Genomic DNA, 15,722 nt, shown 5'->3' with positions numbered 1-15,722 from the left:
CCTGCAGGAACGACTGAGCCCCTGAAAAGCCAAGTGTATGGGCCCTCCCAGTATATGATTTGAATCAACATATACATATCATTAGCTCCCTCTGCCTGGCTCCTCCTGGCCTTTAGGAGCTGACTGAAAGTTTTTGTTTGGGTCAAATGCCCGAGCCAGCTCCTTCCTTTTCTTCTTCTTTCTATTCTGGCATCCTAACTTTGTGCAGGACCTGGAGTTGCTTTACTGATTGTGACATAACTGGTGTAACAGTTGTCTGTAACATTATAAAACAAAGTCTCATATCATTTTCAGAAGAAGGACGGGTTTACATTTTAAAAGTCAAAAGGAAGCATTTTACTGCCAAAAGGATCTACATAGGAATCCCCCCCCAAATAAAATCGAAGAATTAAAAAAAATATATATCTACCCAGACGGGACTTGAAAATGCTCAATATCCCAATATCCAGGAAATGGCAAATGACTTGAAGTAAAAGGCAGTAACAAAACCAAACCACTAAAGGGTGCTCTTGTGCAATTTTACAGTCTTGCACTTAGATTTAACAACTAGGTACATCTGAGTAGTTTGTTGTTGTGAAAAGTTAGAACAAGAATTACATACACAGCCACGCTACTACATACTATTTTCAGATTAAAAACAGCTCTTCACCAACACTTGCTGCACTTCTACCGACACATAATATGAGACAAGTGCGTCTCACCAGGTCAGTCTCACAGGCACTCATCCCAGTCCCTGCATACAAAAACAACTATGGTCGGAAGTCCTTCTTTTACACATTCACCAACATTTGGAATGACATTCCCCATCACATCAGAACTTTACCATCTACCTCATATTTCAAAAATACATACAAACGACACCTTCTCCACACTTACACCTGCACTCATTAATTGTTCATGTTCAGTATCTGTACTGTTTGTTTCTATTTGTCTGTATTTTCCTAGCCCATGCTAATGTCCTGTAAATGTGTCTGTCTCGATGTGTCATGACTGTGGTTTATGTTTCATGTTCTGCAGAACAGGAACCTGCTGGAAACCAGTTTTTTTAAACTGAGTCAGGCCTGTTAAACTGTAGCTTAATGTTACTTTTAAACTTTCCTGTATAATAAATTAAATGGAATGAAATGATTCAAGTACAAATAAAGAAAAGATGAATTGAAAATAAACAACAAATAAAAAGAAAGAAAGACAAAGCTGTTAACAGATCATAAATAAACCACATCAAAATGATAAAATTCCTTTTCTTTAAAGAAATCTTGAACCAGGTTTACAGTTTGTATAGTTCTCTTCTTGTTAATTAGATTTAAAGTTGTAATATAATGTCAACATTCAGTGAATTACAGTGAAGCGTGGGAGAGATTTGATGGGACGAACAGTCTATGGGCCGAACGCATAGACTGTAAATATTAACGTCGCAGCCAACGTGATGACGTCGTCCAAGCGTTAGCTGTCGATGTCAGACGAATCGAACAAGAACAGGAAATGCAGCATGAGAGAAAGGGAGAGATGTGTTGTGTTTGAAGTTAGGTGGCTAACGTGAACTTAAATTGTCTGAAAAAAAAAAGAAAGAACAACTTAATATGTTGTGTTGCTGACGGAAACGTTTACTTCCTGTTATATATCATCCGGAAGACTAAACCCGCCTCTGAACAAACAGTCAGGTAACGTTCACCATGACAACGCTAAGCTAATCGACGAGCTAATGCTACCTAGCCTGCAAAAGTGTAAACCGCATCTGTTTGTAGGGTCTCTTTAAAACATTTCAGAACAATGTCGACTAAATAGCTAGTTTTTATCTGCTGTTAAACAATTAATGGAAACGTGTCAGAAACTGTAGCTGTTATATTCTGCGTGTTTTGTCAGTTTCACTTTGTGCATCTGTGTCGATAATTTGTGTTAAATGAATGTTGACCTGTCAGCCCAGAGTGTTAGCTGCTGTTTGGTGATATCTGTTAGAACTGTTGTGGAGTGGCACTAAATTAGATTATCAAACAGGCAATGCAGGAGCCCCTGACTGACCTCCACTAGGACCCCCATAAAATGTAGGTTAATGGTCATATCTCGTAATGTAGGTCACTGCAAAAAATGCTTGACTTCATGCTGAGATTGCATTTGCTTAAAAGGATGTCTCCTAAATGAACTAACCAAAATCTGACATATAAAGGTGCCAGGCGTCACACCAAGCTTTACAGGTGGATCCCTGACTTTATGCCAAAATAATCTTACAAGTTTAGTCAACAGAGGCAACAGAGACATACAAGAACTAAGTTGTGACACCATAGAAACAAAAGTAGAAGTCCTAAAGCGTTTTCCCATCGCAGGAACTTTTTCATAGTTCTTGGAACTGTTGCAGCCCTCCCTCTTTTTTATTAGCCGTTTTCCCATCGCAGGAACTTTTTCATAGTTCTTGGAACTGTTGGAGCGTTCCCCGTTTTTATTTATTCCACACCGCAGGGACTATGAACTGTTTTAGTTCTTAAAACGATGTTAAGAGGAACCTTTTCAGCTCCTGCTTCAGAGTAGGTACCATAGCGGTGCGAATGTAGACAGAAAAAAAGTTCCCATAATGCATAGTTCTCAGGGAACTACCTAGTGGATAGTTCCTCTTAAAAAAAGTCCCCAGAACTGTTTGGTCTGAAAACACCAATTGATTCCTCGCCGCAGGAACTAAGAACTATTTTAGTTCCTAGATGGATTACTTAAAAGGCAAAAGAGGAAACATAACTGGAGCCTGTGATCACAAGTGTTTGTGAAATATGGACAGTACCACCTCCTCTACTCCTTGTATTTAATGACCTGTGAATTTGAATGGACCACCGCTGTTAAAAATAGGACTGAATATCTCTTTCTTTTAAGCTTTGGTAACTTCTGATGCATTCAGTCATTTTGAAACACATGGTATTATTACAGTCTGGATTTCGCATGACAGAGGTGGAGAGGAGGGTTTAACATTTTCACAGCCACACGTTAATAAAAGTAGCTATTTGTTACATTAATCCACAACGCAGATTGAATGGACATCTATAGATAATGTAATGGCTCCGCCTCCCCCTCGTGTCAGAAGTGGATATTTATTTACAATTTAGTTTAGAGGATGGAGCGAAAAGATCCTTCACAAAAAGAGAACAAAACACCATCAGGTAGACTTGTGTTTTCTCCTCAGTTTGAGGTCAGCACATCAACATACCTTTGTAGCGGTAGCTCACAGTGGGTGTGATTAGCCTTGTTAAAGACACTTAATATTGGTGTGGCACGATCACCGACTGTCATACCAACTCGATCATCGCGGAAAATGTCCTGGAAAATTATCTCTTGAAAAGAGTGGGAACCCTGTTTAAGGTGTCAGGAGCGCACAGTTCCCCTAGAATAGTTTTTTTTTTTTTGTTTTAAATTGACTATTTCAAATTTTTATGTATTTCCTCTCTGGCTTGACAGGATGGATCCAGCTCTACTCAGGGAGCGGGAGCTGTTCAAGAAGAGAGCTCTGTCCACTCCAGCAGTAGAGAAGAGACAGGCTCCATCAGACTCACACAAGAGGAAGAAGCCCAAACTTGACAAGGAGAGCTCCTCAGGGTCCAAACAGGGTAAGTGAAGGATCATTTTACAGCTGCTATGTCTTTTTGGTGATCAGGTGGTCTGTGTAGGGGTAGAAGTCCTAGTATCACTGACAGACGTTCTCATTGTATTACATGATTTTGTTGAGCATGATCACAAACACTATTATTTCTTTTTTTATGGCATAGCCTCGTTCAGTCGTTCTCAACTGTACCAGCCTCAGTCAGGACCCACCACCACCTCTTTAAATGGAAATTGGTCCCACATTTCTGAAATGTTTTAACCACTCAGATTTAGCAGAGTTATGAAAAGCAGCACAGTGTTGGCTGAAAAAAGCTCATCTTAGATTTTTTGCAATGCATTTTTTTCAAGGCTGTTTGCAACCAAATAAAAACGGGTCTACGACCCACTTCTGGGTCCCACCATTTGAGAACCACTGGCCTAGTTGACAGTTGATTCTAAGAAGGTCAGTTTAGGTCCGTCACTGCTATGAAGATAGAAGATATGTCTGTTGATACACACAGATGGGTTCTTATCCACTTCAGACCTCCAAACCTCAGTCCTGTGTGCAAGTCTTGGGTCACAACAATATTTGTTGTTTCAGCAAAGTTTTAAAGACCATTCATATTTACTCTGTCTTTATGTCTTTATGAGGATTCAACCAGAAATGACAGGAAATATGGACACAATATTATAATTTTTGTGTGGAACAAAACAGCTTCTACAGGCAAAAGTCTGGATTTAGATCGAGGAATGGCATGAATTACAATGACAACAATAATGACAACAATAATAAAAAAAACAAATCTCATGGTGGCCTAAGACTTTTGTACAGTACTCTGTCCGTTTATTCATGTGGATCTGTAGAAGGAAGTCAAGTACTTTTAACCTCAATTCAAAGTTGTATGTCTCTGAACATGTTGACTCTGCGGCTAAAAAAAACTAAAAGAAAAACTGTGGAGCTTAACATCATAATAAATCAACACTATTGAATAAATATAGGAAATAAACTCGACAAACCTGAACAAACCTGGGCTCCTACAGGTGATCCAGGTCTCAATGTCGCTCAGTAGAAATGTTCATTTTGATCTGATGTTTAAAATATACGAAGGCTCATTGTCCAGCTCCTGTGAGAGGATTTTTTAGCTGCTTATGAAACACGCTTAAATTATAATTGTAGCTTCTATGTGAGCTAAAAACGCAAATCAGACCATCAGGAGGAAGATTGATCATTTCTATAGAGTGATTTTTAATGCCTCGAAACACTGCCACAGGGTAGGTGTCAGACAAAGCCATTAACAGCTTTTTTTTAATACATTTCTTTTGGCATGGGTTCACATTTATTGATTTGTTTGACTGTCAAAGGAAAGCAGGGTGAGTTTTTGTGTGTCAGAAATCACTACTTAGTGCTTACACTTCATGTATACAACAAGATCAACAAAGAGATATGAGACACAGCTTTGTCCACTGGGTCAGGAGCTTTAAAAAGAGGGGAAAAAATATATTTTTAAAGCAATAAAATCATTTAAATTTTTTTTATTTCCTGATAAATTCTGCAGAAAGTTTGTTGTTTTAACAGAAATAAACTGCTTTAAGTTAAGGCAGGACCCCCACCCATCTTTTATCACCTTGTTAATGTGAGTTTCTTTCCACTACAACAACATCCCTTACCTTTACCCCGCTACCCAGCCTGAAGAAAAAAAAAAAAAAAAACCCTCCGGTGCATTTGCAGTGACATTTTATTAGGCATTTTGTGGTAAAGGCAAATGAAATCATACACTGTGCTTAATATAACAGGATAAATGACATCACTGTTCAGCAATCAACCATCACTTGACTTGTCATGAGATTATGTTGAAAATGCTGAACATGTTTACAACACTGGCACACAGTCTACTAAAGAACGGAGACACACTGGCTTTAACTTGAATGATGATGTCCGGCTAAGATTGATCACTTTAGTTGTTGTTGAACCAGGTCCCATGGGGGACCGAGGGAACTCCAACCATTAGATTTAGAGGGCGTATCATGGCTGTATACAACAATTTAGTTTGTTGTTATAAACTATTGTTTTGTGTCAGAGAAGCTTATTTGCTTCCAACAGGTCTCATGTGTGTGCCGACTCATGGAGGCAGCATTCTTCTGTTATGGCTAATTAGTGTTTTTTTATATATTTCAGCACCATCTCTTGTTCCGTTATCAGGCCCCATGTCCACCTAGTGTTTTTTCTTGCAACCCGGTGCAGGTGTGAATGTTGGCCTTGAGGGTCTGCCTTGTGTGTTTAGTGGAAGTTAGTGTAAATGTGTTAAGTTTTTCTCCTAACTCAAAAGAAGCGCTAAGCTCCCAACCAGAGAAAAACTCCCTTTCTTTCATTCAGACATTTGTACACATCTCACCTCTGTGTCCATCTAAACGTTTAAGCACTTGCACCACCAGTTACAGAAGTTCTTTTCTCAGGATATCATGGTCTTTGTTTTGATATGACACCCAGTCCAACAATGAAAATCCCACTCTTCTTCACCTTGCACACTATACCACCTCAGAGTGGGATTCGGGCTCCTTGCATATGCCGGTCATAAGCTGGCTGCAGCCTCCCGGCCCCTCCTCCTGCAGCTGCCGATGCGTCTTCCCCTTGGCACAGCAGCCGCAGTCCAGTAGCTCGTAGAGCACGGCCAAGGCCGCCAGAGACAGGACGGTGAGGATGAAGAGCAGGAGGATGATGAAGCAGGCCACGTTCCAGCCGTCGTGGAAAGGGTAGACCTCCTGGACCTGCAGAGACACGTGGGAGAGTGGGGCCGCCTCCGGGTGCCATGGGAGATCACTTGGTTGTATGGCGGTGGTGTTGGCCATGGTTTCTGGTTTGAAGACACTAAAACAGAGAGGGCTGATTATTAAGAGTTTGACTGGAAAAAAAGGTGTTGACGGCGGCTGTCATGATTCATCACTATAATCAAAATCAAACAATGAATTTATTCACAGGTCTTAATGATGATGGATTCTATTAACACTTTCACACAGCTGATATCCTGATTGACAAGCCTAATGCTTCTCTAGAGGTGGCAGACAACAGCCAGGATGTATCCTTACACTCTTCTCTTCCTGGTAGGCAGTGCTCTGTAATGACATTATGATAGTTCTACATCATCCTCAGTCATTTCATATACTGTAAAACTGCAGTGTCAGTGCGTATACACATTAAACCCCCGCACTCTGAAGGCACTCTAAAAAGAAACAAGAGGACAGTTTGTTAGTAGAGCAAAAAGGTAAACCCCACTGAGTCCATCTGTTCACAACAAAAACAGTCAAAAAAAAGTCTGCTAGAGAAGAGAGCGGCACAGTGAAACATGGCAACTACACTTTACTCTTCTGCCTTCAAAATATTGTAGTTAAAGAATAGAGAGCAGAAGACTTTGTGTTCACTGAAAGGCCATTTGCCTCCCCTCAGCTCTTACACATTTCCAGCCAACCATTTTAAAATCCTCAGGGAACAGTGAGCCAGAATCTCTTCACAGACACGCGCACACACACACATTTGTGGTCATATACATGCACACACAAACACACACGCACACACACACACACACACACACACACACACACACACACACACACACACACACACACACACACATACACACAATCCCAGCCACTTTTTTCACTGAGGATGAGGAAACTGACCCAGATTATTTGAGTGATCCACAAAATGTGAGTTGAGGCAGAGGGGCACGAGTGCTCATCTTTACTTGAGCCTCGTCTGCTGAGGGTTTTTAATGGGTGTGTTTGTGTGTGTGTGTGTGTTCCCTCCCTATTGTAACAACACTTATTTTATGTTTAGTGGAAATAGATGGATGCTCACTGTGTGACAGTAGCTTAATTTTCAGTTTTATTTGAAACTGTAAGGGGAAGATAAGCCTTGTTGCAGTGCCGTCATATATCTCAAGAGATTACAATACCGTCATCTCGGACTAAAGAACCTAAACTGCTGTGCTCAGTCTACAAAGAGCAATTATAACAACACTGTCTGAGAGATACCATCCTGAAAAATGCATGGTGCTGCAGAGTCTATTTCTGTGGACTTTTCTCTTAGAAGAAGCTGTTATAGGGCTTTTATGTTGAAGTAGGGTTGCAACAATAGCAGAATTTTAAACTTCAATACAAGAGTAGTAAAAATCAAACAATATCCATACCTGTTTCAATAACACAACAGTACAAATAAAAGTCCTAGGCTCCCAATATTTGTTAATATCTTGTTTTAAATAACAGAAAAATAAGAGCGAACTCTGGCACACGGTCTAAATTGTCTAGATTGCACAAATACTTAAGCTTTGGTTCTGACATGTGGCCAATATTTTGGTGCGGCTTAGACAGTGCTCTGTCTTAATTCTTTTGTGGCAGCTTTGGGTTTAAAAATATTACTGTAAATCTAAAAAAAAATTGGTGCTTTTTGGTACAATCATTAAAATGGACTGTAGAGTTTTAGAGACGTGGAATTGCAAAAGGTCAATGTGTTGGAAAGTTTGACAACCTCATTTTGAAGTAAAAATGCAAATTTTTAACATTTAATTTAAAAGCTTTGGTTTAGATGCTTAAGGAAAAAGCCTTCTTTACATATTTAAAGAGGAGACGTTCCTACATGGTGAGACGCTAATACAGTGTTATTTATATCAGGCTAAGTCGGCAGGAGAATAATGACTATTCCAATATTTATTTCACTCTAAAGTGGTCACACAAAGTTAACTATGTTAGTGTGAGCTGGTAATTGGTTTATGGGAGCAGACTGAACCACATCATCATTTACATCCTCAATATGCCCCACACTCGGGTCACATTATCAACTTCACTGGGAATCATCGCCATGACAACAACCTTTTTTTTTTGTTTTTGTCAGAGCAGTCACGCATATAAAGACAGATTCAGGCTCCCTGCAGCATCTGTTGTCTTACCCTAAATGAGCCCCACCCCATCCAGGCTCTTTAAGGTGCTGTAGGAAAAAATATATTGCTCTCTGGCTACACAGCAGCTGCCACTCTCAACACACGCACACACCAGACACACTTATACACTCGTAATGCCCCTGGCTGGCTCCTCACAGATGTCCGTTCCTCATTGATTTGTCCTGAGAGCAGCAGTTTAGAAAGATAGATACACACACACACACAGAGTTTCTGATGCCTCCTGTTTAAAGTGTAGGAGTGCAGGCAGACAGATCCATGTTTTTTTAATCCACTGCGCTTTCAGTCTTGGCCTACTTACTTCCTTTTCCTCCTACAGGTCTAAGCTCAGAGTGAGGATATAAATACAGAGTGTGTTTTCAATACATAGTTGGATGATAGGCTGGTCATGTCTGTGTGTTTATTTGTGTTGAGTGTTTCTAAGGCAGAAAGAAACTGGCTTTGGAAAATAATCTACTGCTATTAAAAATGTATGATTGACCCTGTGAATGCTGGATTATTCATACAATGGTAATGTGTAACGGTGGCTACAAACAGTTTTCAGCCTGTAGATTAAATCATGACTGTGGATTGTTGTTATGATCTGTCAAACACAAACACATTATTCTGATGATGCTGAAACATGCAGACTCACCTGTGTGTGTGTTTGTGTGTGTGTGTGCCTCAGTCTGTCAAAGATGCAAGGCAACAGATGCACTCTCTCCTCTCTGTGGTGCTCCACCTTAATGCTCCGTCTCCTACTCTCTCCCTCCTCCGCGTTCACTCCTCGTCGACCTGTTTTCCTCAGCACTCCTCATGCGCCTTCAACCCTCAGTCGTGCACTCGCTCTGCTCCGCCACTCCTTGCAGTGCTTCATGACTCCGACGAACATCGGGGGGGGGGGGCTCCTCTCCATCATTGGCTCTTTTCTTTTAGCCCTGCCTCTGCACCATTCGCTCACCGGCCTGTCACATTTCTACCGTCCCGCCCCCCGCTGCTGCTCACAGCAACAGAAGCTCCCTCCCACACCATGAATCATTCATGAATCAGTGTCTGTTGTCAGCTTTGATTGGCGAGTGCCGAGGCCAGACCTCAGACGGTCTCCACGGGGGGAAACATATTGGACTCCCAGCAGTGACTCGGACCAGCTGCCTCAATTCAAAACACTCTCCTCACATTACTCTTATAATATAGCAAAGCAGTATATAGAATGTTCTGATCGTCAACAAAACAAAAGTGATCATCCAACAAGCTTTGGCTGTGAAAAGAAATCATGAATATTGGTTTTTTTTTGTTTCTATTTATTCCTTCTAGACCTCCATGGTTACTCCAAAATCATTACACATATGCTTCACTATTTCATGTTTCATTATTAAACAATACATTAATAATGATCACCTTTCTGACCATGTCAACAAAAACAGAAAATGTAGAGGTTTTTAAAAGTCAAAGTTATAGAGAAACAGATTTATTGGGTTGCATTAGATCTCATAGGTGGTCATAGTTGATGGCTGATGTGAGAATGTTTGAGGGAACTTGGAACAAAAAGGCTTAAGTGAGTGTGAGTGAGGTCGGGAAATATTTAGATGTGCAGCAACACATGGCTAGTATGGTTCTTTTGATTAGATTCGTTGAGAGTTTGATTTAAGCTGAATAAAAGCTGCAGCTGTTCGATTATTTCATGAAAGAAAAGAGAAATTAGTGGGGTCCTTTTTGTCCTCTGATGCTTTTGATGAAAGGTGGTGGACCAATCACAGAGCGATCACCAGACAATACGAGTAAAGATCAATACCACAACGGCAACAAATCCCACCACCCAAAGCTGGGTCATTTCTTTGTTTTATTTACTAACAATGGCAGACAAACTTCTGGACACTTTCTATAATTTGCACAAATATTTTGCCAACATATTTTTGCTATTCAGTCTGTGTTTCTTTCTCTTTTGCTCTGAGCAGCTTTTGGTTGAAAATATGACTCATGATCTGAAGCTTCTTTTTTAAAATGTTTATTTCGAGTTAGGACAGAGGATAGTCAGAATTCAGAGAGAGAGCGGGAAATGTCATGCGGGAAAGGAGCCACAGGTCGGATTTGAACATGGGTGCGCTCTAACCCTCTGCGCTAGCGGCGCCCCCGATCTGAAGTTTTTTAAAGCTTTGGTACTTTTCTATTCTATCAATCAATAAAAAGACGAAGCTGTTATCGTTTTAAAAAGTTAATTAAAAAGAATTGAAGCGTCAGGGGTGTTGGTGGCACAGTGGTTAGTGCGCGCACCCCATGTATGGAGGCTGTCGTCTCAAGCGGGCGGCCCGGGTTCACATCCCACCTGTGGCTTCTTTCCCGCATGTCGTTCCCCACTCTCTCTCTCCCTGATTTCCGACTCTATCCACTGTCCTATCTCTCCATTAAAGGCACAAAAAGCCCAAAAAATAAATCTTTAAAAAGAATAGAAACGTTAAAAACTCTGACAACCTTTGAATTACATCCGTTGATTTAAACAGTGAAATCAACATAACATGTTCCCATAAAGTTCAATGGTGTCAGCCTTAGAAAATGAACTGTGCAGAACTCATTAATTGAGCTTTAACTCTTGTTTCTCTTCTTCTCCACAGAGTCCAGTAATGGAAACATCAACATCAAGACGAGCTCTGGGTACAAATTTGGCTGCCTTGCAAAGATAGTCAACTACATGAAGGTAAGCTTCCACAGACTTTGTCCTTGAAATGTAGAGCGGACGGCGTCACTCTTTGAGGTTGTGCCACTATGCAGAAAAGCTCTGTTTGAGACCAACGTGTGTGTTAGTCTCATGGACGTTGCTCCTCTACAAATTGATTTAAGCTGTCACAACAGCGTCGACTTAATTGCTCGATTTTTTAATCTCCTCATCCCCATCAAAGCTCTTTAAAAGATTGACTTGTTGTGTGTTGAGTCAGCGCAGTGAGCCGGTTGAGTCCGCTGCACAACATTTGGTCTTCAGTCTTTTGCTTTTGGTGTGTTAACAGCTTGATCATCATGCTGTGGCTCTGCAGAAAGGAGGCAAGGCGCTCTCACACTGAGCTATATGACTCATCCCTCCCTGCAGAGCTCACACTCAAGTGTTCATTTTTGATGTGCCACCTGTTGACAACACCGTGTCTTAACCATGAAACATAAACTGACAGGATGAATGCAAACCCTGAGGGTCTAAGAAACACTTTTAAATAAGAGCTGTGGGTTGCATATATAAATAGAAGTTGTCTCTTTGGTTTTTAAAAAAAAAAAAAAAAAAAAAAAAAAAAAAAAGGAAATCCACATGCTTCTTTCTCCTGAACTCTTTCAGACGAGGCATCAAAATGGTGACACACATTTCCTGACCCTGGATGAGATTCTGGATGAGACCAAACTTCTTGACATCAGCATGAAGCAGAAACAGTGGCTCATGACAGAGGTATGTTTATGTTTCTTTTATGTGTTTCACTTCTATCTGTGACCTAAAAAGTCATTAAAACACCGACCCACCGACCAGTTTTACAGCTGAAAAACTCTTTATTTCCCCTCAAATAGACCTATATGCTGCAGTGAGCAAATCTTGAATAACAACATTGTTTATCATGCACACACTTTTTTTTAGACTTGGTGTCCCAGTCTGCAGCACGGCACAGCGGGAGCTCCACATACACACACAGTCAGACATGCATACACGCACACACAGCACTGCTCTCTCCCCCGCTGGTTCTGCTGATACCATCTCGCTTCTGTTACCCTCTGAAGGTGCTACACATGCCCACTGTGAAATACAGACTGAATGTGAAACATCACAGGGGTGTAAATATCACTTTTTGAAATGACAGTCTGAATAGAGCTACAGTTATCCACTTGAGTAGAAGCTGCTATTAAACATCATACAACATTCAGGACTTAACACCTCAGGAAAATAAAATTGGAGCTGCTGTTACTTTAAAAATCACATTTTTTTAAAGAGATGAAAATCAAAAAGAGAGGGTGAAATATATTGCAAATGGTCTTTTTTAAAGTTATACCACAATCCTAATAATAACTACATTTGCTCTGGAAGCTGGAGAGCTACTTCAGGTCTAGCATGACATGACGTTATCTGTGTTCCTTTTCCTTTCGGACTATCTCAGGCCTTGGTCAGCAACCCTAAAATCGAGGTCCGGGATGCGACGTATGGCTTCAAGCCGAAGTACAACCTGAAGGACAAGAAAGCCTTACTGAGGCTGCTGGACAAACACGACCAGCTGGGCCTGGGAGGAGTGCTGCTGGACGACGTGGAGGAGGGACTGCCCAACTCAGCCAAGGCCATAAAGGTAACTCACAGAGTCCAGAAATGAACATCTGCCAAGTATTAAATGTGGGGAAGATTTTCAGTTTGGAGGGTCAATCTCAGAGAGCTGTCTGCAACATGGCGGGTAAATTTAAGGACCAGAATAGTCATGCAAACAAAAAACAACAAATACAACTGAGTTCTAAGAGCGTCTGTGACTGTTTGATGAGTGAAACCTGTGGTGACCGAAACAGATGAGAGACATTATCTGTGGTGTGTTCACAGGCTCTGGGAGATCAGATCATCTTTGTGACAAGACCAGATAAGAAGAAAATCCTCTTCTACAATGACAAGCACTGCCAGTTTGTCGTCGACGAAGGTGAGCGTGATCAGACGGTGATAAGGCTCCCTCTTTTGCAAACCACACTCATGAAGAACAAGCCATCTGCCCAAACTGCACCGGGTTTGAAAAATAGGATAGAGGGAGATTACTGAACTTCATATCAGTGAGAAAGGTTTAACTTCTGCACCTTACAGATGTCACCACACTGACGGGTGGGTCACACTGCTCTCCATTAAGGACACTCAGTGTTTACATGATATCCTAATATATGAGTGAATTAAAACAAGAGTTAATAAATACCTTTTAATTCATGTACTTGATTTGTTTGTCCAGCTGTTTATTCCATGTGTTTTCCACTCAAGTAATTTTCCTTTCAATTTTTCAGAATTCCAGAAACTGTGGAGGAGCGTTCCGATCGATTCCATGGACGAGGAGAAGATCGAGGAGTACCTGAAGAGACAAGGCATCTCCTCCATGCAGGAGACAGGACCAAAGAAAGTGGTGAGTGTACCCTGCACTCTCAAATACTCGATTCTCATTTTGAATTCTTACAACCCCGATTCCCTAAAAAGTTTGGGGCATTGAGTTCAGTGTGATGGGATGATTTGCAAAGCACTGAATTCCTGCTATTTGATCGGAAACAACTTTCTAGGAGTTGGGGTTTTACATATTCTTGATTTCACTGATTTATAGCGTTTGTGTTTTGCTAATCGATGTTGGTCGTGTTCCCGTGCTCTCTGCAGTTACCGGTCCATAAGAGGAAGAAGCAAGGTGGGCAGAGGAAGAGACACTTCAAGACCCACAACAACCATCTGGCAGGGGTCCTGGAGGACTATTCAGAGGGTGTTCCTGTGAAGAAATGAAAGTCTCTCCCCCCTCACTGCGTTACGGCGTAGAGGGAGAGATGTCGAGTCTGTAAATCAGAAAAAGGTTCTCAAAAGGACACACTGCGACACGAGTGTTTATGTCAAACCAACTAGCTTCTTCTCCTTTCTTTGAGCTCCTCTCAGTGATCAGTGTATTACATGGAGTGAACTGTGTTGTGGAATCCTTTTTTATTTTTCTTTCATTTATTGATCAGTGATGACTGAAGGACACGGGAGCAGAACAGTAGTGAGACCTTTTAAAGACACTAAATAGCCTTACCACAAGCATCCTGAAGGGGGGGCACAGCGACTTTAAGTAAAAAAAAAAAAATGTTAAAGTGTGTAAATACTTTTGTCATTTTGTTCAGTATTTTGCAAACCGGTGTGTGAGGAGGGTTTGATGTAACGGCTGCCTTCAGGAGCTGCAGGCGACAGGATTGTGTTGTTCAGTGCATCACATGGGGGGGTCACTTCATCCAGCAGGAAACAACGTGGACTTTTACTACGAGTGGAATGAAAACAATGTGACTCCTCTGACTTGTAGCAACATTGCAGAGTTGTTGAAAATGCGAAAAAAAATAAACTTTTTTGAACTTATTTTAATAAATGACACCGTTACAGGATGCTGCCTCATTGATTTACATGAAGCTGAAGTCAGGTTTATATGTTTAGCAGGTTTAAAAGATGACTGAAGTGCTTTACAGACGAGGCGTAATAGATCACAGAAAAAAATAAAAGCCTTGAATACAAAAACATAAAAACACATTTTTGATCAAATATTCAATTTGTTGTTGCTCATTTTAAAGGCCGGTTTTGAACTGTTCTTTTAATTAATTTAACGATTTAGTGCCTCTGATGAGGGGAGGCAATCGATTCCACCAGTGGCAATTACAGTCTGTTGGGGCCCTAGGCAGAAATCAATTGGGGGGGGGGGGGGGGGGGGGGGGGGGGGGTTCTCCAACTAGCGTTCATCACCATCATATCTGCCGGTGTCCCGACGTTTACTCCTCTTCCTTGCTGTTTTTTTTTCTTTCCTATTGATGGATTTTCTTTGCTGACTTTCACTGACAAACTTTCACTTTGCATGTAACCTTTAGCAGGGCAAGGAGAGTGAGTGCTATCAGATAGGGGCCCCTTAAGGGAGGTTTCCTAAAAAAAAAAAGCACATTTTGGGCCACTGCTTTGGTTTAAGTTTGTGAGCACCTCAGGGGCTCCCCCTACTGGTTTTGGGGCTGAAAGCAGTTGCCTGCCTTGCACCTCTGGATCCCACAGTCCGGGGATCCCTTCAACTTAAAAGGCACGGTCGCCCCTGAGTTTCCCCTGAGCTCGAGGGACGACGATAAGAGACTCTCAGAGGACCTGAGTGATCGTATCGGGGTTTAGAGGATTTAAAGTTCTGATTAAAAAAAGCTAAGGACCCAGCTAAGAACACCTCCACACTTAATGATAGTAATGATGATAATGATGATTTTCGGATGTTTTTGATGCTGATTAGAACTCTCAAGAACAGCTGTCCATGTTGTTCTTGGCCTGTCAGCACCTGTGTGTTCAATCAGACGTAAAGCTGTTTGTTACTTACTGACGTTTCCTCCTCTCTAGATCCTCACTTGTGTTGAGCACTGATGTACATCACTTTGGATCAAGACATCTGCTAAATTAATTATAGTGTAAGGGGCTCACCCTAAAAACATGGAGAGACTTGAAAAGTAATACAATTTGAAAAATGAATTCTAAAATCCAACAGGGAGCCGGTGAAGGGAGGCGGG

The 15,722-nt window shown here is 41.3% G+C and overlaps 2 protein-coding genes across 3 annotated transcripts; one reads left to right on the top strand and one right to left on the bottom strand.

Annotated features, from left to right (window-relative positions):
• The first annotated feature begins 1,450 nt into the window (after positions 1 to 1,450).
• On the top strand, positions 1,451 to 14,661 carry gtf2e2 (general transcription factor IIE, polypeptide 2, beta). Of its 2 annotated transcripts, none has more exons than XM_061061271.1 (8): positions 1,451 to 1,661; positions 3,432 to 3,584; positions 11,096 to 11,178; positions 11,803 to 11,910; positions 12,608 to 12,790; positions 13,033 to 13,126; positions 13,476 to 13,591; positions 13,834 to 14,661. In XM_061061271.1, the coding sequence occupies exons 2-8, from the start codon at positions 3,437 to 3,439 to the stop codon at positions 13,951 to 13,953; spliced, it is 852 nt and encodes a 283-aa protein (XP_060917254.1). In that variant the 5' UTR covers positions 1,451 to 1,661; positions 3,432 to 3,436; the 3' UTR covers positions 13,954 to 14,661. The 2 variants fall into 2 exon arrangements, with proteins under 2 accessions (XP_060917254.1, XP_060917245.1); XM_061061262.1 differs by having other exon boundaries at positions 1,452 to 1,661; positions 3,436 to 3,584.
• On the bottom strand, positions 5,277 to 9,353 carry smim18 (small integral membrane protein 18). The gene is made up of 2 exons (XM_061061282.1): positions 9,142 to 9,353; positions 5,277 to 6,424 (listed from the first exon to the last, which is right to left on the bottom strand). The coding sequence occupies exon 2, from the start codon at positions 6,403 to 6,405 to the stop codon at positions 6,085 to 6,087; it is 321 nt and encodes a 106-aa protein (XP_060917265.1). The 5' UTR covers positions 6,406 to 6,424; positions 9,142 to 9,353; the 3' UTR covers positions 5,277 to 6,084.
• Positions 14,662 to 15,722: the final 1,061 nt, after the last annotated feature.

This window comes from Labrus mixtus, chromosome 2, assembly GCF_963584025.1.
Source record: "Labrus mixtus chromosome 2, fLabMix1.1, whole genome shotgun sequence".
NCBI classification, from domain to species: Eukaryota; Metazoa; Chordata; class Actinopteri; order Labriformes; family Labridae; genus Labrus; species Labrus mixtus.
This window is presented reverse-complemented; position numbering and strand designations above follow the sequence as displayed.